Here is a 25,603-nt window from a genome sequence, read left to right as displayed (position 1 = left end):
GGGGCCCCACCACCAGCACCAAGGGGAGAGGCCAGGCCCCGCCCTGCATGCACGCGGCCGCAGTGGGGAGGGCCCCATGCCAACAGCCAGACCCGTGTGCCTCCGCGGGGTTTTGAGGTCCAGGCCCCACAAGCCCCAAGCAGCAAGGTCCAGTTTTACCTCCGAGGGGTCTTGCGGGCACAGGGCCGGTGTCCCTGTCTTCAAGGGGCCCCACGCGTCTGCCTCCGGGCCTGGCCCAAGGATACGGAGAGTTCCCACTGGGGTGAGGGCTCTCTGGGGCCCGAAGCAGGCAGAGGAATCGGTTTTCTGGTAGAACCTCACGGTGGACCCCAACACATACAAGCGGGGCCCTGACTGGATGGGTGGGCTGCCTGCTGCTCCAGAGCCAGGGCTCCGGGCCCGCACCCCCCGGGAGCCCCCAGACCCCAGCGGGGGCTCCCGCCCTGCACGACGGGGGCCGTGGGGGGTGGGGGCGAGCATCTGGCCGCGGTCACAGCTGCAGCAGGCGGTGCCAGCAGGTGACGGCCGTGTGCCTCAGGCGCAGGGCAAGCACGAGGAGCCGGGCCCGGAGGTCCTCGAGGGCCAGTGTCACCCGCTCGGACCCGGCCGCAGTACAGACCCAGCATGAGCACCAGCAGGAGACACACGGACAGCCGCAGGAGCAGGGAGCCGCCGCGGGACCTGGGCCGGCCGAGCGCTGGGGGCGGAGGGGGCCCCGGGTGAGCCTGGGGCTCCCTGCTCCTGCGGGGCTGGCGGGGAGGCTGCAGGGAGGGTGGTGGGTCCCCGGGTGCCCCCTGTGGTCCCCATGGGGTGTGGAGCACCCCCCCCCCCTGCCGTCCATCTCCCACCCCTGCCTGGGGCCTCTGTTGGCCCTGCCTCTGGCACCCTCCCTTGGGACAGGAGTAAGGGGGCAGGACCCAGAGGGGTGCTGTTGCCAACCGTGTGTGTCAGGGGCTGGGGGGGGGGGGACCTGCTGGAGGCACCGGGGGTGTGGCGAGCGTGGTCTGGGCACGGGGTGTGGGGGTGTGGGGAGGGCTCAGACTCACCCTTGGTGGCCGTAGTGGACTCCCTGCTGGCGATGTCTGCGGAGGAGAATGGAGACGCGGTTGGGCGGGCAGGCCCCGGCTTGGGGGCGCACACGACCTCAGCCTGCCCTGCGCCCTCAGGGCCTCGTGTGCCACGCCCACCCCCCAAAGGAGCCCGAGAAGGGCCGGGTCGGACACAGCCACCCCATTTCACAAGGGGAAAGTGCAGGGCCCTCCAGGGTCTGTCCCAGCCTCGCTGCCCCAGGTTCAAGCTGCCGGGGCTCGGGGACCCCGAGAGGCTGGGCGCTGTTCTCATGGCCTGTGCAGTGTGGGGTGTGGTGACCCCACGGGTGGCTGGGGGGGGGAGCCTGTAGAGGACCCTCACTCCCATCCTGCGCAGTCTCCTGGGGGGGCCCCGACCACCCCCGGACCGCCTGGGCCCCGGTGCCCCATCCATAGAGAGCTGTTGGAAGGCTCCTGGGGGTGAGCGCGGAGGCCAGGGGGCTGGGGGCGAAGAGCAGGCAGGAGGAGCCTTGCAAGAGGCCCCCGGCATCGGGAGAGGAATGGGGCCGGGCCGGGATGCTCGTGACGGGCCATCCAGGGAGACCCTAACACGTGTCGGGCAGAGAGTTTCATCCACAGCTCGGCAGGTCTCAGGAAGTGAGGTCTTGCCTGGGGGGCTGTGGTGCACAGAATGTAAGACGCCCCCATGATTCCTAGCTCCCTACTGTCCCCGTTTTTGTGTCGTCCCCTCCCCGGTTGGGGCCCGTGACTCGCTTCTACCCAAGAGAATAAAGCGAAGGGGAAAGGATTCTGCAGCTGAGATGCAGGCCCCGGTCAGCTGACTTGGAGTCCCCTCCAAAGGGAGATTATCTTGGGTGGGCCCGACCTAATCAGGAGCGGAGGGAGGGCCTGGTGCTGCTCTCAGAGGTGCAGCTGCTGAGTTGTAGAGCTGCAAGGAATCGACTTCTGCAAACGGCAAGTGAGCTTGGGACGGACGCAGGCCTCAGATGAGAGGCAGTCCCGGGCCACACCTGGACGGCAGCCCGGAGAGCCAGGCCTGAGCAGAGCACAGGCTACACCGGGTCCACACCCCTGACCCGTGGGGTCACTGCGATAATCACTGTGGCTTGCTCGAAGCCTCTAAGTCCGTGGCCACCCGGTGCAGCCAGCGGACACAGGGGCCGGTCCCGAGGGAAGGGCCGAAGCAGGCGTGAGGTGGGCCGGGGGCGGGGAGGGCGGCGGCGGTGAGGGGCTCTGGGGCTGGGGCTGGGAGGCGGACGGCGGTGGGAGCAGCTGAGGGGCGCCGCAGGGAGGAGCGGGTGGGCCGCTGGGGACGCCCGCCCGCCGGCCTTCCCTCCAGAGGACGGTAGCGATTTGGGCAGCTGTGGATTTACTGTTTTCCTGCCACTTGCTGTTCTGTTGACTGTTACTCTGTGTGCAGACTGACCCGTGGGCCCGGGTTTCGTTGGGGTCATCGGGGTCCCTTCAGAGGGCCTTCTGCGGGTCCCAGGACACGTGTCCCCCGCCCCACCTGTCCCCGGGCCTGCTGGCCGCGTTCTGCCCTTACAGTGGACGGCCACCTCCGGGGGCTCCCGGAACCGCACGTGCCTGGCGGTCTTCTGTGGCTCGGCCCCGCGGCTGCGGCGCTCCGGCCGGCTCTGCCTCAGGATGGAGGGGGGACACCTCTTGTAGCCCTCCTGGGGGGGGGGGATGCAGAGGGGAGCCGTGAGCCCCCGGGGCGCGGGAGACGAGGTGCCCCCTGTGGACCGCCCCACCTCCAGCCCCAGCCCCAGCCCCCCGGGTGACCGGTGGGGCCTGGAACAAAGCCATCGGGGCCGGCCCAAAGGACGGAGGCTTTAGTGGTGCCACGGCTGTGGTCCGTGGCCGCACAGGCCCGTGTCTCCTGGTCACCAGTCCCGATGGTGTCTGTAACAACTTTTACGGGTCGGTCGTGATGAGGACGACGGTAACTGAATATCCACCGAGGCCTGTCTTCACGGCCGAGCCGCCCACACAAAACCTCACGGAGTCCCAGCACGCTCATGCCCGCCGCTGTCCCCCTGCCCCGAGCCAGGCCTGTTCGAGGTCAGTACCTGGCGTGGGTCACACAGCGGGCCTCTGTCACTCCCCCGTGGACGGGGTGACGGATCTGAGCATGAGACCGGGGCTGGGGACGGACGGAGCCTGGACACAGGGGCCCGCCCAGGGGCCACCCTCCCACCCACAGTGAGTTTGGAAAGTAGAGTTACCGGACTGCTCTGAGCCTCAGTGTTTCCATCTGTAAACTGGCCATAACAGGCTGTTCTGAGCCCAGGCAGGCCCCTTGCTCAGTGGCTCCCGGCTGAGGGGCCCTGGCGGCACAGAGCCTGCTGCCGGCCTTCTGGGGGGCACACGAGACCCACCTAGTCCTGGGGTTTGGCCCAGCTCGTGGCTGTCCCCTCTCGTCGGTTGGGACGCCTGTGCCTGCGGCCTGCCCGGCCTGGCGGTGAGCACCGACATTAGGTCAGGACCCGGGTCTGAAGTTGGTTCCCACTTTGCCCTGGCCTGGGCTTCCACACCTGCACCCTCACAGGACACCCTGGCCCTCCTCTCTCCACCCCCTCCTCCCCTACTCGTACACCCTCCTCCCTGGGCTGCGAGGGGACCTTGCCAGGGAAGCATCCAGACTTGCTGCTGCCTCGCTCCAGAGCCCTCCGTGGCTCCTGCTTCCTCTGCCTCATCCGCTGTCTCTCCCTGTGCAGACCTCCCGGCCCGCCCTCCCTGCCCTTGCAGACTGCACGCCGCCCTCCGCCCTGGCCGTGCACCTCTGCCGTGTCCCACCCTGCGAGGCTCCAGCCCTCTCTGCCAGACCACACCTTTGGAGAACTCCCCACCCCGGTGATTCCTCCCCTGGGGCCGGGGACAGCTCAGGGCAAGGGCAGGGACCGAGCCTCCCGCCCCTGCTCCCCCTTCCCACCCCAGCAGAAGCCCAGATGGCTGAGCCTGGGATGGGGGCTTGTCCGGGACCCTGCCTTACCCTCCCTGCCCCTGGCTGCGTCGAGCTCGGAGCGGCCTCTTCATTCTTTCTGGTCTGATGTCGCGTCTCTGGCCGGGAGTCGGGGCTCAAGGTCTGCCCTGCAGTCCTCATTTATCGGAGCATGGTCCTAAGACAAGCGAAGACGTTGCTTATTGTACAAGCGACCCTGGTAGGAGTAGAATTCCGGAGGGGGTTCTCCTGTCAGCCCCGCCCACGAGGAGACGCGGCTGCACCCTCCCCGGTGGCCACAGGGTCCCTCATCGTCAGCTTTCACAGCTGCCTAACGTCCCACAGGCTGCCGTCCGTAATCTACAGCCAGCCTCCGATACTGGGTGGGCAGGAAGTTTGCATTCTGCTCTGAGGCCTCGGGTAAAGTTGCAATAAAGCTCTTGCTTCCCCCTTTCGTGGGGGAGACTCTGGGGGTGAGCGAAGGGCCGGCACTGTTGGGGTTCCGTGGGGCTGGGGGCGCTGCTCCGGAGGGTCCCGTCCTCCTTGAGGGGTTCGGGCTGGTGGGGCGGCCCCTCGGTTCTGCACAGACTCTGTCTCCGTCTCCCTCCCTCTCTGTCCCTCCCTCTCTGTCCCAGGTTTAACTCGCTTACTTATCAGGTGTCAGGTGGGAGCCTCCCCGCTCCCACCTGTGAGCCTGTGATCGCTAAGCGCCTGTCGTCCCTACCTGTGGCCCTTCTCGCGTGGGTTTTCTTTTGCAGACTTTGAAGGGCTCTTGACTTTTGAGACCTTCCCCAGCCCTTCTCCGGGCACAGACCCCGCCAGGCACCCGTGCAGGTGAAGCCAGGCATCGAGCATTAGTCCTTTGAGGGCACTGGGAGCGGGGGGCCCGGGCGGGCCCACCCCTCATTGCACATATGGGGAAATGGACGCGGGGCTTCCCTGGCCACCCGGACACCGGGGGTGGGGGTCCCTGCCTCTGGGGCCGCCCCACCCCCACGAGGGCAGCGAGGACTTTCTGGGGGATGTGCCCTTTCCCTGCGGCTCTCGGGGGCGCTGGGCCTTCTCTGGCCAAGTGCCTTTGCCTGGGCCGCCGTCTGCCGCTGGGCGGTCCCCCTGCCCTCCGGCTGCCCGCTGCCCCTGCCCCGCTGGCCTCGCCCCACGGGCGGTCTTGTTCCGGCTCCGGCTCCCCCTTAAATGTCATTTCCTCCGAGAGGAAGCGGGGGCCTTTGCTGGAGTCCTGGGCTCTGTCCTTCTTTGGCCCGGTGACCTTGTTCAACAGCGTGACTGCCCTGGGCCTCAGTTTCCCTACCCCGTAGCACAGGGGGAGGCGAAGACTGCTCTTGGTACCCCCTCCTGCCCCACCGCGGGCCTCCTCCGGCCGCCCGGCAGGCCCCCACCCTCGGGCCTCTGGCAGCGACAGTGTGTAACACGAGTGCTCTCCACTCTGAGGCCGCTCGTGACAGATGGGTGATAAAGGGTGGAAAATAGCTCAGGCCTGGGGCCTGCAGTGTGTCACCGCCGCTCCCCTCCCCCCGCCCCGTCAGGGCGGGCCTTCTCGGGCAACAGCCTCTGACCTTCTTGAGGCCACACTTGCTTCTCCCTGGGGGTGGGGAAACTGAGGCCTGCCAGGTCTCAGAGCCCCGTTGGGACGGGGCCTGCCGGTGGCTGGAGCCTTGTCTCTGGTGGGGGCCTGCCTGGCTGGGCACAGGTGGGCCGCAGGACGCTGATCTCCTGCTGAGTCCCCGGATCTCCTGCTCCAGGCCAGGTGGGCCCCGGGGTGCTGAGCGGGGAGCCTCAGGCCCTCCCGCCCTCCCTTGCAGGAGCGCAGGTCTGGCCGAGGCTGTGCATCAAGTCCCCGCAGAGGGTGGGGGTTGGCCCACAGGGGCTGAGCCTCTGCACCCGGCCCCGGCTCGCCTCTCCTGCCGACCTCCGGGCGTGTGTGAGGCGGGCCGGGCCAGTTCCAGCCTGGCCCAACGCCTCCGACGGCACCGAGCCCCCCGGGCTGGGCCACCTGACCTGCCGTTGCTCTGTGACCACCCGGTAGGCTTGTCACTCCCTCCCCCCACAACCCGGGGCCGGGCCGTGCGCCCCACTCTGTGCCCCACTCCTCCCCACGCCCACTGACCACCCACTGCCTGCAGGTGTCTCCGTCCTCGCCGGGGGTCCCTCTGAGACCCCCCCGTGTAGTGCAGTCCTGCGTGGGGAAGGGGCCTTCCTCAGCTCTGACCTTGTGGCGGGCGGCCAGGTCAGCAGCCACGCCGGCTCCCTGTCACCCCTCCCACCCCGCGCCGTGCCTGTCCACCCGCTGGACCCTGGGGTTCAGGCCACGGAGGACCTGGCCGGGTCCCGTAGCCCTGGGCAAGCTGAGGGTCTCCTCGCGCCCCGGCCCATCTCCAGTGAGAGGCCTGGGCTCCCCCCGCTCACCTGGGGCTGGTGACAGACACCTCCTCCAGGGGCCCCCGGGGTTGGTGCAGGTGGGAGAACTGTGGCAGGACGTCACCGCACAGAGGCCGGAGCCACGAGCCCCCCCCCCCACCCCCCCGTGCGCACACCACATACACGCACGGCTCCCCACACGTGCGCGCCACACACCCACACCCCCGTGCGTGCCCACACCGCGTACACATGCCCACCTGGGCTCCTGCAGGCGCCGCACCTCCGGGTGGCTCGCCCACCTGCCCGGCCCCCCACCCGCGGCTGATCGGAGCCCAGAGCCGAGCGGGAACCCGAGCTGTCGCGGCTCACGAGCCCGCTGAGAAGTTTCCATTACAGCAGTGGGCAGTGGCCTCTGGACGGTCTGGCCGCCGAAGAGGCCATCACAGCGGGGCTCGGTGGCCGTGGGTGCCGTGTGCCCTCCCCCTCCCCCGAGCGGCGTGGCCGAACGGCGGGGGCGGGGGGGCCGAGCGCACAAGATGCGAGCCGCACCTTCTTCCGGCCGGAGAAGCGGACAGGAGGCCACAGACACCCTGAGGCCGGCCTCCCCGTGGGAGGGCGGGGGCTCCCGGCCCGGCTGGCCGCCCCCAGCCCAGCACTCACAGCGCAGAACAGGCTGGCAGATCCCCAGATAACACACACTTCTGATGTGAGCAAGGGGAGAACCCCTGGGGACGCCCCCGGGGCCGGCCTCTCGCTCACTGGGCTCTCCTGCCTGGGGTCGGGGGCATGGGGAGCGGGAGCTGTCCTGACAGTCCCCAAGGACCCTCCCCCAAGTCTCTGCACATTAGGACGTGGGGCAACAGCAGCTCAGGGTGATGGCCGGGTGCCTGCCGGGTGCAGTGGGGTGCTCTGGAATGGCCGACCTTGGCCTGGAGAGCCCCAGGCACATGGGAGCAGGTGGACCCCAGCCCTGGCCACAGTGAGACCCAGGGGGTCACCCAGCCCGAGTTCCAGGCCCCCGTACAATGGTGGGCGTTTGCAAGCCATCCAGCATGTTGTAAAGGTGGAGATAACATGCCTGCACAGAGTAGGTGCCCAGTGAGCGGCACGTTCTGAACTGGAGGGGTGACCCACGTGCACAGTGGGCCAGGATGGAGACTTCCTCTGATCAGATCAGCTCAGAAAAGGGCCGGTTCCCTGAGGGTCCCGAATGCTGGGGCTGGGGCTCGATGACCCGAGTAAGAGACCATTCCCTGCTCAGCTTGGCTGTGCCCACGTTGACCTATCCTCAGCAGCACCCTTGGGGGCCTTTGGGGCAGGCGTCTATGCCTGAGCCTGCTGCCCCTGCAAAATGACAAGATTTCTGGCCACGGGTGGCTTCTGAAAGGACCGTGCTTGGCTCATCACCAGGGGAGATTCATAGAGACCCGTGCCCCAACTTTGTGGTGGGAACTGGCCAAGTCCCCCGCTTGACCCACAGACGGCTGCGCCTCAAGCAGGAGTGTAGAGGGAGGGCTGGCCGGGGTCCTCGGGTCAGGCCAGGCCACGGAGGAGGGGGCTCAGAGCGCCAGGGAGTGAGAGCACCCACCACCCGCACTTTTCAGACAAGACTTGGGGTTCGGAGGGGGCTGGTCCACCTCCCCGCCTGCCCGCCTGCCCACCTGCCCATGGCAGGTTCTCTCCTGCTTCTCTGGCTGGGAATCTTCTCTAGCAGCTTCGTTCCCAAATGGGAAGTGAGCCTCTACTCACCCCCTGAGCTGGATCTCACCTGGCTCCCCCTGGGGCCGTGAAGCCAGGCTCTGTGGCGTCTCCAGTGACAGGATGTCAGTGTGGTCCCGGCCCAGGCCTGGCCGTAGCGCCCCCCCACCCCCCCCCCACCCGCCACCTTCCCCCAGAGAGACACGGTCCCTCCAGCCTCTTGCCGCTCTGGCCTGGTGCCGCTGCTGGTCCGCTGCGGGGCGGTCTGTGGCCGGCCTGCGTCAGGCCGCCTGAGCTATAATTACCTCTCCCCTTTGGCAGAAATAGCAGTGACCCTGCGGATAGGCCGCTGGCAGAAGAGGAGGGACTGGTGTCCCAGGCCCTGAACACAGGCCTACGGACAAGATATGGGGTCGGTGCCCCGGCCCTACCCTGCTGGCCCACATGTGGGTTCCAGCCTGGCAGCCCTTGGGAACGTGGATTGGACTCGGAGGTGGAGTGGGGGTGGGGACGGCAGGAGGGTGGGGTGACGTGGGGGCTGCAGGAGGTTGGGGTGAACAGAGTCCGGCCCCTGCCTGACCCTGCCCCAGAGTGGGGCCCCGAGGCGGAGGGCGCCCACCCTGCTTCTCACCCCTGCGCCCCTGCATCCTGCTCTGGGGTCCCAGGAAGAGCAGGCAAAGCATGGACCCCATGCTGCCATTTGGGGTGCACTGGCTGAGCCCCATATTGGCCCAGCAGGCGGGGCTGGTGTTCAGGTCAGAGGGGGGCAGCAGGGGTGAAGGCACCTGCGTTTCCCAGGGTCCTTCTGGGCTGGGGGCTCCTTGTGTCTGAGCGGCAGCCGTCCCACATTAGCAGATGAGGAAGTGCCACTCAGAGAGGGGAGGCAACTTGCCCAAAGCCACACAGCCCAGGGGTGGCAGCCCGGCGGGGTCTCAGTGCCGCCCCCCTCCCCCCCGCCGCCGCCCCAGCTCGCCCCAGCTGGCTCCTGATCTGCTGGCACATATGGCCGCCCGGAAGGGGTGAGGCCCGAGGAGAGACCACCCCCACCTCCCGTCTCTGTCGGGAACTCAGGCAAAGCTTCGTGCGGGGCCCGTGCCCTCCTTTGCCTGTCGTTTCCCAGGCAGGCGGGATGTCCCAGTACTTATGGTCCCAACAGCTGTGAGGCCCAGGAGAGAACAGGTGTCTTTATCAGTGGGCTTCTCCAGAGAAACAGAAGCATGTGCGTGTGGAAAGAGATTCATTATAGGGATGGGTCCCCCCGTGCTCGTGCTGTCACTCTAGGGACGGGTCTCCCTGTGCTCGTGCTGTCACTCTAGGGACAGGTTCCCCCGTGCTCGTGCTGTCACTCAAGGGACGGGTCCCTCCATGCTCGTGCTGTCACTCTCAGGGATGGGTCCCCCCCTGCTTGTGCTGTCACTCTAGGGACAGGTCCCCCCCGTGCTCGTGCTTTCACTCTCAGGGCCTGTCCCCCCGTGCTCGTGCTGTTACTCTAGGGACTGGTTCCCCTGTGCTCGTGCCGCCACTCTCAGGGACAGGTTCCCCCCCTGCTTGTGCTGTCTCTCGAAGGACGGGTCCCTCCGTGCTCATGCTGTCACTCTCAGGGACAGGTCCCCCATGCTTGTGCTTTCACTGTCAGGGCTTGTCCCCCTGTGCTCGTGCTGTCACTCTCAGGGATGGGTCCCCCCTGCTTGTGCTGTCACTCTAGGGACTGGTTCCCCTGTGCTCATGCTGTCGCTCTAGGGACGGGTCCCCCCGTGCTCGTGCTGTCACTCTAGGGACGGGTCCTCCCGTGCTCGTGCTGGCCACAAAGCCCCACGACCAGACCCAGGAGAGCCAGCCGTGGGTCCCGCTCTGAGCCCAAAGGCGGGAGGAGACCCGTGTCCCAGCTGGAAGACAGGCAGAGGGGGCGGGTTCTCCCCCTCCGCCTTCGTCTTCAGGCCCCAACTGATCGGACGAGGCCCACCCACATCGGGCGGCCTCCGCTTCCCTCAGTTCGCCGAGTCAGATGTCCGTCTCACCCAGAAATGCCGGGCGTAACGTTCCACCAAATACCCGGGCCCCTGCGGCACAGCCACGCTGACGCGTAAGACGAGCCATCGCAGGGCTGGTTTCCACCTGGAGTTCCGGGGGGACTGCAGAGGCTCTGAAATGCAGCCACCGCAGCGACTCGGCATGGCCTGGGAGCGTCGCGGTGGCCTCTGTCTTTGGTCAAGCGCCCGGGCGCCTGCCTGTGGCCCAGCACTGACTCCGACTACTGGGCCATCCTGGGACCAAGGTCCTGCTGGATGAGGGACCCTGCGGTGGGCAGGTGGGAGCCGAGGCCCGTGTGTGGTCCCCCACCTTGGCCCAGCCTCAGGGCCAGGTCCGGCGTGGGCAGGCCACCCAGCCGGGCTTGTGGGAGACTGGCCTGAAGACTGCCCCACTCACCCCTGCACAGCCCACGGGGTCCTTGGTCACGGGGCTGCGTCCCCTGCGGGGAGTAAGTGAATACATTTCTGTTGCTTCCTGCCGCTCGACTATCCTGTTTGGGGCACTTTGTTATGGCAACTGCAGCGAACGACCGGACGCCTCGGCGCGGGCGCCGAAGCCCCGGGGCTGGAGGAGTGACCCCGGGCACCCAGGACGGAGGCACAGAGACGAGCCCGAGGGTGAGCCCCGGGCGCCCCCAGTGTGAGAAGTTGGGCGCTCAGAGGAGTGTGGGGCCTGGGGGGCCTGGGGCTGGGCCGGGCAGTGGGGAGAAGGCAGAGGGCTCCCAGCGCCACCGCAGGGCCAGGAGGGGAGTGGGAAGAGCCCCCTGAACTTGCCGGAGCTCTTCCGTGGATTGGAGAGAGCAGAGCCAGAGTGGGAGGGCTCAGGGGCAAAGAACGGAGGGGCGGCGGGGGCAGGGGCAGTACAGGCTTCACACTGGAGGGGCTGGCGTGCGCTCTGGGTAAGAACCAGGCTGGGGTCCCCGGGCACAGGCTGCCCCTCGCGGGAGGCAGTGGGGTGGGGCGGGGGGGGGGTTCTGTTCAAGGGAGGAACAGCTGACCGTGAGGTAGTGAGTCCCCCATTACTGGAGGAAAGCAAAGGGTGATTTGTGCCTCTGGGGACTCTCCAGGACTCCGCACGACTCCACTACGACACTTGGGGTGGGGACAGCACCGAGGGAGGGAGGGGGGCAGCGGTGAGCCTGTGGCCCGTGTGCCCGCCAGGGCGCTCTTGACGCACAGCTGCCGGCGAAAGACTTCTCTTCCAGTGCAGATGTTGGTGGGGTCACAGGCCCCCGTGCAAGGTCAGCGCCCCTTCCTCTGGAGCCCACGGCTTGTCATTCTTGGATGGAAACGGACGCTCGGGAGGTTAGGGCCACGCGTGCCCACCCTACCACCCAGCCGGAGCCCTTGTTCGGAGGACGGGCTGCCTGGGTGGTGCTCCCACCCCAGCCTGGCAGGGCCCTGGGTCACCGTGCGGCTGGTCCGCTCCAGTCAGAACCGCGGGACGTGGGGCCCCAGGCATCTGTCTCCACAGCTGTGATAACGGGAGGCTCTGGGCCCCGTTGTGCGCTAACAAAAGCGGTCCCTTTTCCCATCTCCTAAATTATTCATGACCTCCAAGAGGCTGTAAAAGTCCTCAGCTCTCTCCAGGAGCCATAATTACAATGATAAATTTTATTTATAAAGCCAGTCCCTCCCGCGAGCCAGCTGCCTGGGGGGCGGTACATAAGCCATAACCGAGATAGGGGCCGTGGAAATCTGCCTGTCACAGCTGGCTTTCCGGCAAGGTCTCAGGGCTGGCTGCAGAGGCGGGGGCACCGAGCGGAGGTGGGGGGGCCTCGCCACTGGCCCGGCCTGCCGACGGGCTGTGTTCGGGCTTCTGTGGGGGCACCGCACGGCCCCAGGGCGCGGGTTTCCGGCGCAGAGCCATCCGGTGTGGGCCCGGCTCCTGCCCTGGGAGTGCCGCTGGCCGGCTTCTGGTCCTCGGTCTTGGGACCCTGAGAACCCACTGCAGGCACGTGGCCCTGGCTGGCCCCGGGGCTGAGTATTCACACCTGTGACACGTGCCCCGATGTCTTCACACGTGATCTGCCTTCCGCGTCACTCGTGTGTGGGCGCCTTCGCTGCGCGTCCTCGCTGAGCCCTCCCGTAGCTGAGCCCCCGTCGACCTTCGCCGAGCCCGGCGGGTAGGAGCCAGGGTTGGCCTCCCTGGCTGACGAGGACTTGGGCTTTGCGGGGAGACTGCCCCGCAAGGGAGCCTGAGGAGGCAGCTCAGGGTGAAGGTTTGTAGTGGGCCCGCTGGCACCTCCCTCGCAGCCAATGCTGCATCGCTGCCTGGACGTCTGGTGCGGAACGTTCGAAAGAGCTGGCCCTGGGGCCAGACGGCCGGGGCGCCCCCGTCCCCCTTCTCCTGGCTGCGTGACCTGGGGCCAGTCACTGCCCGTCGGAGAGCCGCTGAGCCCTCCCCTGCGGGGGCTGCTGCGGCACCAGGCGGGGCTGGCCGGGTGGGCGCAGCGGCTGAGGTGCCCACCACCTGCCCGGCCCCGGGCGCGCTCGTCCCTGGGCGCTGCCCTCCCCGGTGACGCCGCGTGCAGGCGGGAGCCTCCCCAGGCCGGTGGGCAGGGAGAGCCCGTCTGTCGGATAAAGGGCCCGGGTGGGCCTCGATCTCGGGGGCACCGGACATTGCCTTCGTCAGTGAGGCTTAGGGGGGCCGGGACAAGTGCATCCGGGCACAAGCCCTCCTGACGGCAGGCCCAGGGACGTGCGTTCCGCCGTGAGGTTAGAGCCCCAGCTCCTGGCGCGCGCCTGGGCCCCATGCTGCCGCTGGTGTTGCCCGCTCACGGGTTCCCTGGCGTGTGCAGGGAAAGCCATTTTGGTGGAATGAACCCCAAAGAAACCAGCGGGAGCTTCCAAAACCGCCCATCCTGGCCGGGAGCCGTTCCAGACCCCAGGGTGGTTACGGACAGGCAAGGTCCCCGAAGACTCGGGGGATGCAGGGCTGGCGGTCCCCACCCTGTCCCCGCTCGGTTCACCCTGCGGCCCCTGCAAAAGCCAAACGGACCTGGAGGTCTCCTGGGAAGGCGTCTGTGGGCCAGGACGACAGCTGCGGGGCCGGCCGTCCCGCACGCGGGCCGGGTGGCTTGGCCGAGGTACCCGCGGTGGATGCCGTCCGTGGCCAGGGGGGGTCTCCGGCAGGCTCCACGGGAGCACCTGGGCAGCACACGCCTCCCGGGTGGGGAACTTCCCTGTTTGTAAAGTCGCCCTGGTGGCCGTGGCACCCAGGAGACACCACACCGGGAGTTACAGTTGGGCCTGCGAGAGCCGGAGGGCGCCCGTAGGTCACACAGATGGGTGGCCCAGACCCGTTAGCCTCCGTCACCTCGACAACACTCCCTCAACTCATACTGGGGGCATCGTGGTGGCGGGTCCTTGATGATTAGCTGATGACGGAGGAAAACATGGGCCTAGGTCCCGGAGGGGTCCCCGATGGGCACAGGGAGCATCGTAGGGGGCACGGCTGCAAGCAGTGACCTGGTGTCCCGCTCTGCACGGGGAGAGACGGCAGGGGGCTGCTGGACCCTGGAAGTGGCCGGGATGGTTGGTCAGGGGCCTGGGAGGGGCCGCGGGAGCCTGGGGACAAGGGGTCTGGAGCAGGTGGGGGCTGGGTCTGTGGGGCAGGCACACAGCGTGGGGCTCTGGAGAGAACTGAGCAGACAGGCCCGTTGGGGTCTGATGCAGGTCATAGGAGACAGGGAGAGGGCTCCCCTTCGGGGCTGCGCCTGCCTCCCCGCCTCCGTGTGGCCCCCCAGGCCCCGGACCCACCCCCGGGGGATGGGAGCAGAGGGCCGCTTCCTGGGCTCCTGAGCTTTGCCCCAGCGCCGGGGCCAGACCTGGCTCGGAGTCTGGGGTGGGGCGCCGCTGAGGGGGGCAGGCATGGGCTGAGCTCTCGGGGAGGGGCCCCCCTCCGGCAGCCAGGCTGGAACCTATCGACGCCGTGGCCTGGGGATTGTGTGCAGAGTGGCCAGAGAGGAATCCGGAAGCCCGGAAGGAGGCTGGAGTCCTGCTTTCTCCTTGTGGCCCCATTTCCATTTCCTATTAGCGACAGAGTTGATTGGATGTGCCACAGGCTCCGTCATTTGCATTTCAATGACAACTTCCCGGCTTCGGGTTTCTCTGCCTCTACCTGATGAAACCAGCCGCAAAGTTTCAGTGAAGAAGTAATTTAAAAGTAGCCCTTGAGAAATCACCGTCAGGAGCTGGGGGACCTGGTGCCGGGGGACAGCGCCTTGGGGACACAGTACCAGGGAGGGCCGGGGGGGACGGGCCCGCTCAGGGTCGGACCAAGGGGCAGCGGTAGCAGCTGACAGAGAAAGGCACAGACTTGCACCCAGGTATCTCAAGTCTGGCCCGAAGTGTGAGGTCTTCAGGGGGTCGGGGCCGGTGGTGGGGTTACACTTGCGGGGTCTCTCCCTACGCCCGCCACTCCCGGGAAGCCCTCACCCAGGAGACCCTCAGCAGACGCCTGAATCCCGGCCTCCCCATCCTGGCGAGGACAGTGAGCATCCCCGCTCCCTCAGCAGAAGCCCCCACCGTGGCCGCTCCCTGGGTCTCCGCATCCCTCGCCTCACGCTAAGGCGAGGACTGCCGTGTCCCCGCCTCTGAATGCAGCCACACACAGGCTGGGCATCCCGGTGACCTCAGGTTCCTCAGGTGGCCTGGTGTCCACGCACCCACGGGCCATGTGGGCATCGCTTCAAGAAGATCCGAGCCTTGCAGACCGAACTGGGCCAGGGTGCGTGTTCACACCACAGAGCCGTCGGGTCCGTGGGAACAGCCACGGGGGGCCCGAAAATGGCCATTTAGTGGAAGTGCCCGGGCCGCCCCCAGGGAGTGCTGCTGGCCGTGGTGCTGGCCGGTGCACCGGGCGCCCGGGGGTTCCCACCTCACGGTGCACCCCGCAGCCATGTTCAAGCCCGCACCCGTGGGTGTCCCCTGGGTTACACCCCCCCTCCCGCTCTCCTGCCCTGGTGCTCTTTCAGCCTGGCTCCTGCCAGCTCCCACCCTCCTTCGTGCACGGTCACCTTACCGGGGGAGGACAGGTGTGCACTGGGTTCTGCCCGAGCGTGGGTGGGTGCGGGGTGGGTGTGCGCGCACAGCCAGGCGGAGCAGAAGAGGCGTGCTTGAGTCCAGTCAGGGCACACGGCTCCCGTCCTCAGTCGACGAGGAAGTTTGTTTCCGGGACCCCTGGGTGGTGGCCATGTGCCGTTGTCCAGGTTGTGAGATGAGGAGCCAACTTAGATTTACTGCCGGAGGGGCGGAGACGCCATGGAGGCGAGGCACAGCCCTGCCCGTCTTCCAGAGTACGGAGGACCCAAGAGAGGGTTGGGAAGTCAAAGGTCCAGTATGCGAGGACTCTCACAGAAGGGGCCATGCTCAGCAGGACCCGTGCGCATCCCTTCTGCACACCAGCCCTCGCCCCTGCCCCCAGCTTCTCTCCATTCACACAGGTCTGGGGTGCCCAGCATGAGCTCAGGGACCACGTAGGCCTGAGCAGAGGTGGGCCTCCCCTCCTTCGTGCTGGGTCCCGTGGTCAGCACGCCCGGCTCCCCCGATGGCCCTGCACGTGAGGGGATCTGTAGTTACCCTCTGTGATCCTGCAGCCGCCCAGCACCAGCCCCGTGCGCTCGGACGAAGGGGACAGGAAGCAGCCTGGTCAGCTGGGCCGTCCCCCCTGGCCCTATGGCACCCAGCAGGTGGTCATTCCCGTGACTGCCGGCTCCCTCCCGGGATCACGCCCGCACACGCGTGCCCACGCCCGCACACGCGTGCACGCGCTCACAAAGCCTTCACACAGGCCCCACACGTGTGCACACGCCGACACGCATGTCCGCACACATCCGCACACGCGTGCACGTGCCTGCACACGCCCGCCTATGCGTGCATACCCTCCCCACGTGTGCACACTTCCACACACACGCGTGCACGCCGCACGCTGGGGTGCGGCAGGAACAGAGACCTCCGGGCGGGAGGCGCCTCAGTCCCCGGGCGGGAAGGACGTCAGGGGGCCGCCGGTATTCCCCCCACCCCCCACCGCCACGGGCTGCTCGGCGCAGGAGGCAGGGGGCCCCGTCTGAGTCCCGAGCTCTGCTTCTGGGCCCTGCTGCGGCCCTGCTCCGTGTCCGGGCCGAGGCAGCCTGCGGGGCTGAGGGAGGCTGATTAAGTGCCAGACTTTATAGTGGATGGAACGGTGGCATCTTCTATAAAATCAGCCCGCAAGGAGGGCTGGCCGTAAACGCTCCGAGCCCGGCACACTCTGGGGGCGGGGGCGGGGGAGGGGGGACACAAGGCAAAGAAACGGGGTGGGGGGGAGTTTATTGCTCTCCGTACGATCAAATAATGGAGTCATTAAGATAAAATACCTTTTCAGAGCATTAAAATTAGTGGTGAATTGATTCCGTGGTAAAACAGGCTTATTTTCCTTTTTGGAGCTTATATAGAGCTTTTGTGCAGCCTTTTCTGTATAACGGTTTAAGGAGCCGCACTGTTTCCAGATGCGAGAGGAGGCAGGCACGCAGGTCGGGGGAGGCCGAGACCCGCAGGCACTTTCCCGCAGGAGGCGTCGGTGGGGTCGCACGGCCTGCCCTCTGCTGCCCGCTGTCCACCCAGCACCTTCGTGCCTCTGCTCTGCAGGCCCAGGCATGGTCCCCAGAGCGGAGGTGGGGGCCGGAGACAATAGTCAGGGGACCTCCCCACCAGACTGGGCCCACAGGAGGCAGGGGCCGTGGCGGTGATCCGGGGCCACGGGGCCGTGTTTCTAACGCCGGGCAGAGGCCCCCACTGGGGGTGGCTGGCGTGGGGGTTGGGGTGGGAGGTCGGACAGCCGTGCAAAGGCCCCGGGGGCAGGGAAGAGAGGGTGTAGTCAAGAGGCCTGGGGAGGGGGGCTCCTGTTGTAGGGACGGAAGGGCCACCTCACAGCTTCCAGGACCCGGCACACCCTACTTCACACGCGGGGGATCCCAGACTGAGGACACAGGAGGTGTCCCGTGGCCGCGTGCACCTGCGCGATTTGTGTGGGATCCTGCGGGAAGGTTGTGAGTCCGGAGGTCCGGGCAGACCTGACGAGCCTGCGTTTCTCGAGCATCTGTGGTGACTGATGTTGGTGCTGCCGCGACCCCTGTGCTGGGTCATCGGGCGGGTGGTGGGGGGGGGGGCAGGGTCCTGTCCTCGCCCGGGGTGGCGAAGCGGGGCGAGCCCTGACCCGGCTGGCCTGCCCTTCTGTAGATGGGACGGCAAGTCCAGGTGGACGAAGGCCCGGGGACACCCCGAGGCGGGGACTCCCCCCCAGTGCCTGTTAGGGGAGGGGCCTGCGGGGCGTCCAGAGCCCCTGTCAGCGCTCCGGCTTCTCGGGGCCCCTCTGGGGAGCCATCTGCACGCTGCCGGCTGAGTTACGTTCGCTTTCTGCAGCTGAGGGAGAGCTCTCGTTCCAGCCCCCGATTCAAGGGATCGAGGCTTGTGATCTCGGCAGAGTCCCGGGGAGGGTGGAGGGGTGATGGATTTCCCGGATCGGATCGTATCTGACAGCCGCTGCCTCACCCGGGGGGGTGTTGCCTCCCTGACACCCCACGACCCGCCCTCCAGAGGGGCTTGGAAAAGTGCCAGTATTTGGATGGCAGGCAACGTGGGGAGATGGGCAGAGAGGGCTCCTCCCTGCCCTGGGCCTGGGTGCCCCCCCGCTACTCCCCACCGCCCCCTCCCCCGGCCGACCTCCTCCCTTGAGGCTTAGCCCCCCCGCCCCAGCACCCACCCCCAGCCCAGCACCAGCACCTGCCCCACCCCAGCCCAGCACCTGCCCCCCTCCCCAGCACCTGCCCCCCGCCCCAGCATCTGTCCCCCTGCCCCAGAACCTGTCCTCCTGGCCCCAGCACTTGCCCTCGGCCTAGCACCTGCCACAGCCCAGCACCTGCCCCCCGGCCCCAGCACCTGCCCCCCCGGCCCAGCACCTGCCCCACCCCACCCCAGCACCTGCCCCCCTCCCCAGCATCTGCCACCGGCCCAGCACCTGCCTCCCGGCCCAGCACCTGCCCCCCGCCCCAGCATCTGTCCCCCTGCCCCAGAACCTGTTCTCCTGGCCCCAGCACCTGCCCTCGGCCTAGCACCTGCCACAGCCCAGCACCTGCCCCACCCCAGCACCTGCCCCCCTCCCCAGCACCTGCCCCACCCCACCCCAGCACCTGCTCCCTGGCCCAGCACCTGCCCCCAGCCCAGCACCTGCCCCACCCCGCCCCAGCACCTGCCCCCCTCCCCAGCATCTGTCCCGCTGCCCCAGAACCTGTCCCCTCGGCCCAGCACCTGCCCCACCCCACCCCAGCACCTGCCCCCCTCCCCAGCATCTCTCCCCCTGCCCCAGAACCTATCCCCCTGGCCCCAGCACCTGCCCTCGGCCTAGCACCTGCCCCACCCCAGCACCTGCCCCCCGGCCCAGCACCTGCCCCACCCCACCCCAGCACCTGCTCCCCGGCCCAGCACCTGCCCCCAGCCCAGCACCTGCCCCCCTCCCCAGCACCTGCCCCCCCACCCCAGCACCTGCCCCACCCCGCCCCAGCACCTGCCCCCCTCCCCAGCATCTGTCCCCCTGCCCCAGAACCTATCCCCCTGGCCCCAGCACCTGCCCTCGGCCTAGCACCTGCCCCACCCCAGCACCTGCCCCTCTCCCCAGCACCTGCCCCACCCCGCCCCAGCACCTGCCCCCCTCCCCAGCATCTGTCCCGCTGCCCCAGAACCTGTCCCCTCGGCCCAGCACCTGCCCCACCCCACCCCAGCACCTGCCCCCCTCCCCAGCATCTGTCCCGCTGCCCCAGAACCTATCCCCCTGGCCCCAGCACCTGCCCTCGGCCTAGCACCTGCCCCACCCCAGCACCTGCCCCCCGGCCCAGCACCTGCCCCACCCCACCCCAGCACCTGCCCCCCTCCCCAGCATCTGTCCCCCTGCCCCAGAACCTGTCCCCCTGGCCCCAGCACCTGCCCTCCAGGCCCAGCACCTGCCCCCCCACCCCACCCCCCGCACAGCCCCAGCACCTGCCCAGAGCTGCCTCCATGGGGGCAGGGATTCTGAGCTTCCTTCTTGACAAGTCTTGCTTGGTGGGGGGCTCCAGGTGGGCGAGGCCCCTCTGCCTGTCCGTACCCCCAGCCCACCAGCCCTGGCTCTGAGGGGGACCTGGGCATCTGGGGGCCGCTGGAAGCTTTTAGGAGCAAATGCCTCTGTGTGGGAGCCCGTCTGCTCGCTGCTGGAGAGGAAGAAACAGGGGCCCGCGGGGCAAAGTAATGCACTCCATGCCTCCCTGGGAAGATCACGGGCCTCAAGCCCGGAGCCCCATGTTCTGAGGGACCCCCCCATCCCGGACGCAGGCTTTCCAGTGGGCAGGGGGGAAGCAAGGAAGGGGCACACGGGATCACCCCAGGTCGGCCTCTGGCTTGGGAAGCGGCCTGAACTGCGGGACGCCCGGCTCCGGCTGGTCCTTGGATAGCAGACTGGCCTCTCTGGGCCCTGGGGAGATGGGCAAGGCCCCAGAGACAGCGGTGTTACACAGACTTCCTTCCGTCACGGTCCAGGGGTTCACGTTATGGCGGTTCCCGGGTGATCCAGAGGGACACAACGTGGGTTCTCTACTGGGAGTTTCTGGAGCCTCGGGGCCACGGGGCAGTGCCCACCTGCTGGCCGTCCCTGTACATCTGCGTGCACAGCCTCCCCCCCATCTGGCCCCCTCCTCAGGGGGCACTCATGGATGGGGGCAAGAAGGCTCCTTGGGAAGGCCCCCTGCAGGCCCCGCTGAGGGAGGAGGGGCCCTTCAGACGCTGAGATGAGGATCTGCTGACGGTCCAGAGGCCCCAACAAGGCGGTCCTCCCCGCACAGGGGGCACGGCCTGGCCTGGCCCTGTGTGCAGGCCCCCGGGCCGCCTTCTGCGGCCCGGGCCGGGGTGGGGTCTTCCCACAGCCTCCATACCGCCCGGGTTGGGGACCCTGCAAGCCTTGTGCGGGCCAGAGTGGACCCACAGCGGGGGCAGGGCTGCGGAGGGAGGGAGCCACAGAGGGCAGCGGGGACACCGCTCCCTTGGCCCCCGGCCGGTCCCCTCAGGCTGCCGATGGCTGCCACGGGGGTGGACTGCTGCCGGCTGTGTCCCCCAGCGAGGGCCCTCCATCACCCCGGGCCCTCTGGCACCTGGCGGGAGGGTCAGGAAGCAGCGGGGACGAGAGCCCGGCCCCAGCCACAAGGGGCCCTGTGGGGGTGGGTGGCCCCAGGCCTGTGTTCAGGGGAGCAGGCTGCCGGGTCTGTGCTGAGAGTCAGCACACGAGGAAACCGAGGACTGAGATGGGGTGAGCAGGCAAGGTCCCGCGGGGCGCTGGGTCCCGCGCTGAGCTCCCCGCCGGCTCGCCTGTGGGGGGCCCGAGGGCTCACGGCTGTGTCCGGGTGTGCGACGGGTGCGAAGGCTCTTCGGGCGGCGCCTGCAGGAGCCGGCGCCCGGCGGCCTCAGACACCCCGTCCTGCTGTGCTGCTCAGGCTGTGTCGCCGCCTTTCCAGGTGGCCTGGGGGAGCAGGGAGTGACGGGGGAGCGGGGCCGCCTGGTGACAGCTCTCCAGCCTGTCAGGGAGGCCTCCCCTCACTGCCCGAGAGACTCGTGTGGAAAACACTGGGTGTTAATAAATAACTTTTGAGTCACAAAACACCTTCTTTATCACTTTGATGGGCGCGGAAGCTGCGAGGCTGAGGGGGCAGCCAGAGGCATGAAACGCCTCATAAACATCCTCGCTGACGCTGCCGTGCCGGGTGCGGGGCGCTGCGGTTTAAGACCTAGTGTTGATTAGAATTTTTTATAAGTTTTTTTTATACGAGTGATAACAGCTCTTTGGAGACAATAACTCGGCACAGGAAGGGTTTTAAAGATCTTCAGGAATGGGAATTTGATTAGCAATCAGGACGGGCCCCTCTCGGCCTGGGCCAGCTCTAATTTCTTGCATTTATTTGCTTTTTATTGCCTTTCCCCTCAGGGGATGGAGTTCTTTCTGATGAGCAAAACCCCTTTTCAAGACCAAGGGTGCCGCTCCAGCAAAACGCTCAGACCTGGATCCGCCGCCCCAGCCGGGACGGGGGGGGGGCCGGACACCCCTGGACACCGACCTCTGCTCGGGACGTCCGGCCAGGTGAGGCCCCAGCCGGTCGTCCCGGGTCACCCAGGAGAGGCTGGAGGAGGCCCCTGACACGGGCAGACGGGCCACCAGGTGGCGTTGGAGGACCGGCCAGGAGGCAGCAGTGTCCTAGGCTGCTGGAGGGATGCAGGGACTGGCAGCGCAGGGCTGCTGCCACAGGGGCCCTTCAGTGTCACGAAGGCCCAGCAGCCTCGAGTCCCAGGGGGAGCCCATGAGGGCAGCGCACTTCCCGAAGGCAGGCCCCAGTGGTTTCACGGGCAACGGCAGGCAGTGTTCTCGGGGTCTCGGGAACCCCCGGGGAATCACAGCCCTCCTCAGGGCACCCCATCCTCGGCTGGCCCTCCTGCCCATGTGTGACCAGAGTCACCTGGCTGGGCCTGGAGGGAACGGGGTGCAGGCAGGGGCTCTATGGGGGGCCCACGGGCAAGGGGAGTGGGTCCCAGGCTCCAGGGGCCCGGCCGTCGGTCCTGGTGTCCAGTGGGGGCCGCACATGGTGTGTCCCCACGGGGCCCGGCCTCAGGGTTGCACCGCCCCCATCTTTCTTTGCCATGCTGGGAGCCAGATGCATCCTGGGTAAGGGCCCGGCGCCCTTCTCATGGTCTCGCCCCGGAGGGGCAGCGTGGGTGCTGCGTCATAGGGTCACGGACCACCCTCCCAAGAGTGCCCGGCAGCAGATGGGAAGCATGGGGCGCTCCTGCTGGGACAGGTGCCTCGAGGCCGCCCTGGGAAAAAGCTCCAGGCTGGGGAGTCAGGGGGACCCCCAATCTCTTCCCCACTCCGGGGCAGCCTGGACCCGGCAGGGGGCCTTCTCCATCTGGGCAACGGGGAGGGGCCCTTCCTGGAGGAGTGACCTCCGGTGGTGGCCACAGCCTTGGTGTCCACCAGAATCCTCCCGTGTGGTCAGTGATCTCTTGCCGGCCCTTCCATCAGCCAGTGTCCCGGGAGCTCAGAAGGACCCACACTCCAGACACAGGATACAGGGAGGTGGGCGGCTTTTGCCTTCCTCGGGGTCTGCAAACCCTTGGGGCCGAGAGGGGGAAGGGATGACCCGTGGTGGTCAGATGGCAGGTTCCACCAGGCTCCACTGTCCTCAGGTGGGGGACAGCAGCACAGAGGGGTCCGCCAGTACTCCTGTCACCAGCTGTGATACCTAAGCATGTCAGACCCCCGCTCTGAGCCTGTGCCACAGACTTTTGACTGAGCCCCACACCAAGCCCTGATCCCAGCATACACTGAGCCCTGGTCCCAGCCCATACTGACCCCTGATCCCAGCCCACACTGAGCCCTGGTCCCAGCCCACACTGAGCCCTGGTCCCAGCCCACACTGACCCCTGGTCCCAGCACACACCGAGCCCTGGTCCCAGCACACACCGAGCCCTGGTCCCAGCCCACACTGACCCCTGGTCCCAGCACACACTGAGCCCTGGTCCCAGCCCATACTGACCCCTGGTCCCAGCCCACACTGAGCCCTGGTCCCAGCCCACACTGAGCCCTGGTCCCAGCACACACTGACCCCTGGTCCCAGCACACACTGAGCCCTGGTCCTAGGCTCACACGAGCCCACATCCCAGCCCACACCCAGCTTACACGGAGTCCTGACTTCAGATCACAGAGTGTAGACTCTGGCCTCAGGCAGGGGTCTGAGAGTCTGTTGAATGAATGAGTGAGCGTCAGAGCAGCGGGGCAGACATGGAGGGCCACACTCCTTCTGCTTTGGGGGGGGGGAATGGTCTTGGAAAATGTCCCAAGGAGACATTTGATTCTCTCGCTTCCCAGTCTTGGCTACTGTCTTGGGACCAATGCCCTGCGGCTTGTGCGGGGGCAGAGGAGGCGCCCTGCTCAGCGCCTGATCCCCTCGGCACTTCCTTGCCTTAAGTAAAGGCTTCCTGCCATCAGCCAGACAACCCAGAGGGAGGAGGGTGCCACACCATCGGGACAGACCCGTGTGAAGAGCTCTTTGTGGGCAGGCTGCGAGCTGGTGGCCTCTCCGATGTGTGTGTGTGTGTGTGTGGGGGGTGCTCGGCAGGGAAGAGCGTGGAGGGACGGCCTCCTCGGTCTCCCAAGGCCCCCCTGCTGTGCACACAAGGCACCCGGCTTCCTTCACGCGCGCCTCCGCTCTCAGCCCTGTCTTAATTCGTTTTCTGTCCACTCCACCCGCGGTCCTGGGCGTGAGTGTGGGGGAGTTCTGAAAAATTACCTGCCACCAGCGCTTATTTAAATCCTGGGGTGATTTATGAGCGTGGACAGTTTTAAGGCCACCGCCGAGCAGGTAGTTAGCCAGACTGCTGAACTGACAGTTTCCAAAGTGAGCGCAAAGGCGCGCGGCGGCTCTCCGGCACCCCCACGCCAGGCCCGCGCCTCCCTCCGGAGAGAATTACCGTGTCTTTTCCTTGCAGAGAAAGCCAAGGCTGTCCGATCTGACCGCGGGTGCTCCGGCCTCCCGGAGGTGCCCTGGGGTGGAGGCGCGGGTGGGCGGGCCCCAGGGGGCGTGGCTTGTCCCCAGCTCAGGCGCAGGTGCCCAGGGAGGGCTGGGGGCAGGGTGGCAGCAGAGGGAGGGAAGACAGGCCTGGGCCCAACCACCTTGAGGCCGGGCTGTGGGGGCCCCCCCCCGTGTGTGGCGGGGACACGGGCCCTGCTGGCGCCCCCGTGTGGCAGGTACAGGAAACCTGCTGGGGCCCCTGCCCCTGCGTGATCTGCTTGGTCCAGCCCTCAGGGGAGCCTGGTGCAGGCTGGCCGCCAGCTCGCTGGGAGTCCCTGAACGAGTCCCCCTCCCTCTCTTGGCCTCAGCTCCTCTGGACGTGAGCAGATGACCCCCGCTGGCCCGTGGCTCCCCACCTGGGCCCCACACGGGAGCCACAAGATGGCGCTTCTGTCAGTGGCTTCCGGGGCTTCCGCGTGTAGGAGCAGCAGGTGGACCCGTGCGTGCCCGTGCGCATGGGTGTGTGCACGCGGGCGTGTGTGGGTGTGTGCACAGCAGGGCCCGCCTTCCCTCTGTGAGCGTGGGGCCCGCGGGTACTCGAGGCCAAGAGCAGGTCACGTTGTGCCCCCCAGTCCCGAGTGGGTGCCAGTGGAGAGCCGCCGTCCTGTTGATGTGGACTTGACCAGGCGGGACACCTGTGAGGGACGCCTGGGGGACGGTCTCACCCCGTCTGAGTCACGGGAGCCCGTGGGGCAGGGAGGGTGGGGCGCGGCTGGGACGGGCTGTCCTGGGGGGGCCTCCTCTTTCCGGTCTGTCCAGGGCAGGCCGTTTTGGTGGCAGCTGGGGGCGCCTCTGGCTCTGAGGGCCTGCGATTCAAAGGTTCTCGAGCGAGGCCGGCGCAGGGGCTCCAGCTGCCCGTGGAGGCAGGGGCCACGGCCATCACCAGGGAAGGCGTCACTGGATGGTGGGGACGTGCTCTGGGGCCTCCCCTGAGTACTCAGGGTGAGGAAGACAGCACTGCAGGCAGGAGGCCCTGTCTCCTCTGGGGGGACACAGACGCTGAGCGTGGGGAGGAATGGGAGGCCTGGCAAGGGCCGGCGCCTCTCGCTGGACGCGGTTACCCACAGGCCTTGCGGTCAGGCCTTGCGGCCTCCATGGGGCCTGGGGTCCCAGGGCTAGTGGGGCACAAGTGCCCGGGCCCCGCACAGAAATGAGGCTGTGAGTCACAAGTGCAGACCGGTGGCTGGTGAATATTTAACGAGGCCTCACAAAAGTGCATGCATAATTAACCAGGCAGGCGGAGGAGCGGCATAATTTGTCTTCTTAAAGGGGGTCTGGTAATTTGTTAAGCTGTTTTGAAATCTGTAGTCGAGCTGCGGGAGCCGCTCTGATTTCTAAATTAATTTGTGTGATTTAGAAAGTGGGCGCTCCACACCCGCCTCCCCATTCCGGAGGGCCCCGGCGTCGGGGGGCCTCTGCTGGCGCCCGTGCGAAGTTTCCTCTGTTCTCCTGGATGGATCGATGGAGGCTTCCTCCCTCCACGGGCCCCCCCACCGACGCCCTCCGCCCCGTGCGCCCTGGCGGTTCCGAGTGTTGGGGGCCCCGCTCCCAGCTGAGTCAGTTGTTGTGATCTGAGCTTTGTGTGCTCAGTTTCATCTGCGTCCTGGGAGGCGGGTTCTAAGACCGGCCGGGTACCCTTTGGGCTGGCGGGGGGGGGGGTGGGGGCGGGGAGGGCTGCCTGGGGGGCCCCGGGGTGCTCGGCTGCCGCGGGCACGTCCTTGCGGGCTCTGAGGTCAGTCGGTCGACTGGTTTCAGGACCAGACGGTGAGGGTCCTCAGGGTGAGTTGGGGTAAGCACGGAGGGGCCCTGGTCCTTCCCAGCCCCGGATTCCCGGACCACAGCGCATCCCGGAGGGGTGCCACCCAGCTGGCCCCCAGCCCGTCT

The 25,603-nt window shown here is 67.6% G+C and overlaps 2 protein-coding genes across 2 annotated transcripts in view; one reads left to right on the top strand and one right to left on the bottom strand.

Moving 5' to 3' along the window:
* Window positions 1-25,603, top strand: part of TMEM179 (transmembrane protein 179) — a 61,790-nt gene that overhangs the window by 13,922 nt on the left and 22,265 nt on the right. The window lies entirely within an intron of this gene.
* On the bottom strand, window positions 372-8,267 carry CUNH14orf180 (chromosome unknown C14orf180 homolog). Its single transcript, XM_053889909.1, is given in 6 exon segments — window positions 372-592; window positions 594-697; window positions 1,047-1,082; window positions 2,596-2,725; window positions 4,045-4,171; window positions 8,138-8,267. Coding segments are annotated over 5 exon segments (483 nt in total). The 5' UTR covers window positions 4,156-4,171; window positions 8,138-8,267; the 3' UTR covers window positions 372-490.

This window comes from Panthera pardus, unplaced genomic scaffold, assembly GCF_024362965.1.
Source record: "Panthera pardus isolate Hobbes unplaced genomic scaffold, ASM2436296v1 HiC_scaffold_24, whole genome shotgun sequence".
Lineage (NCBI taxonomy): Eukaryota > Metazoa > Chordata > Mammalia > Carnivora > Felidae > Panthera > Panthera pardus.
This window is presented reverse-complemented; position numbering and strand designations above follow the sequence as displayed.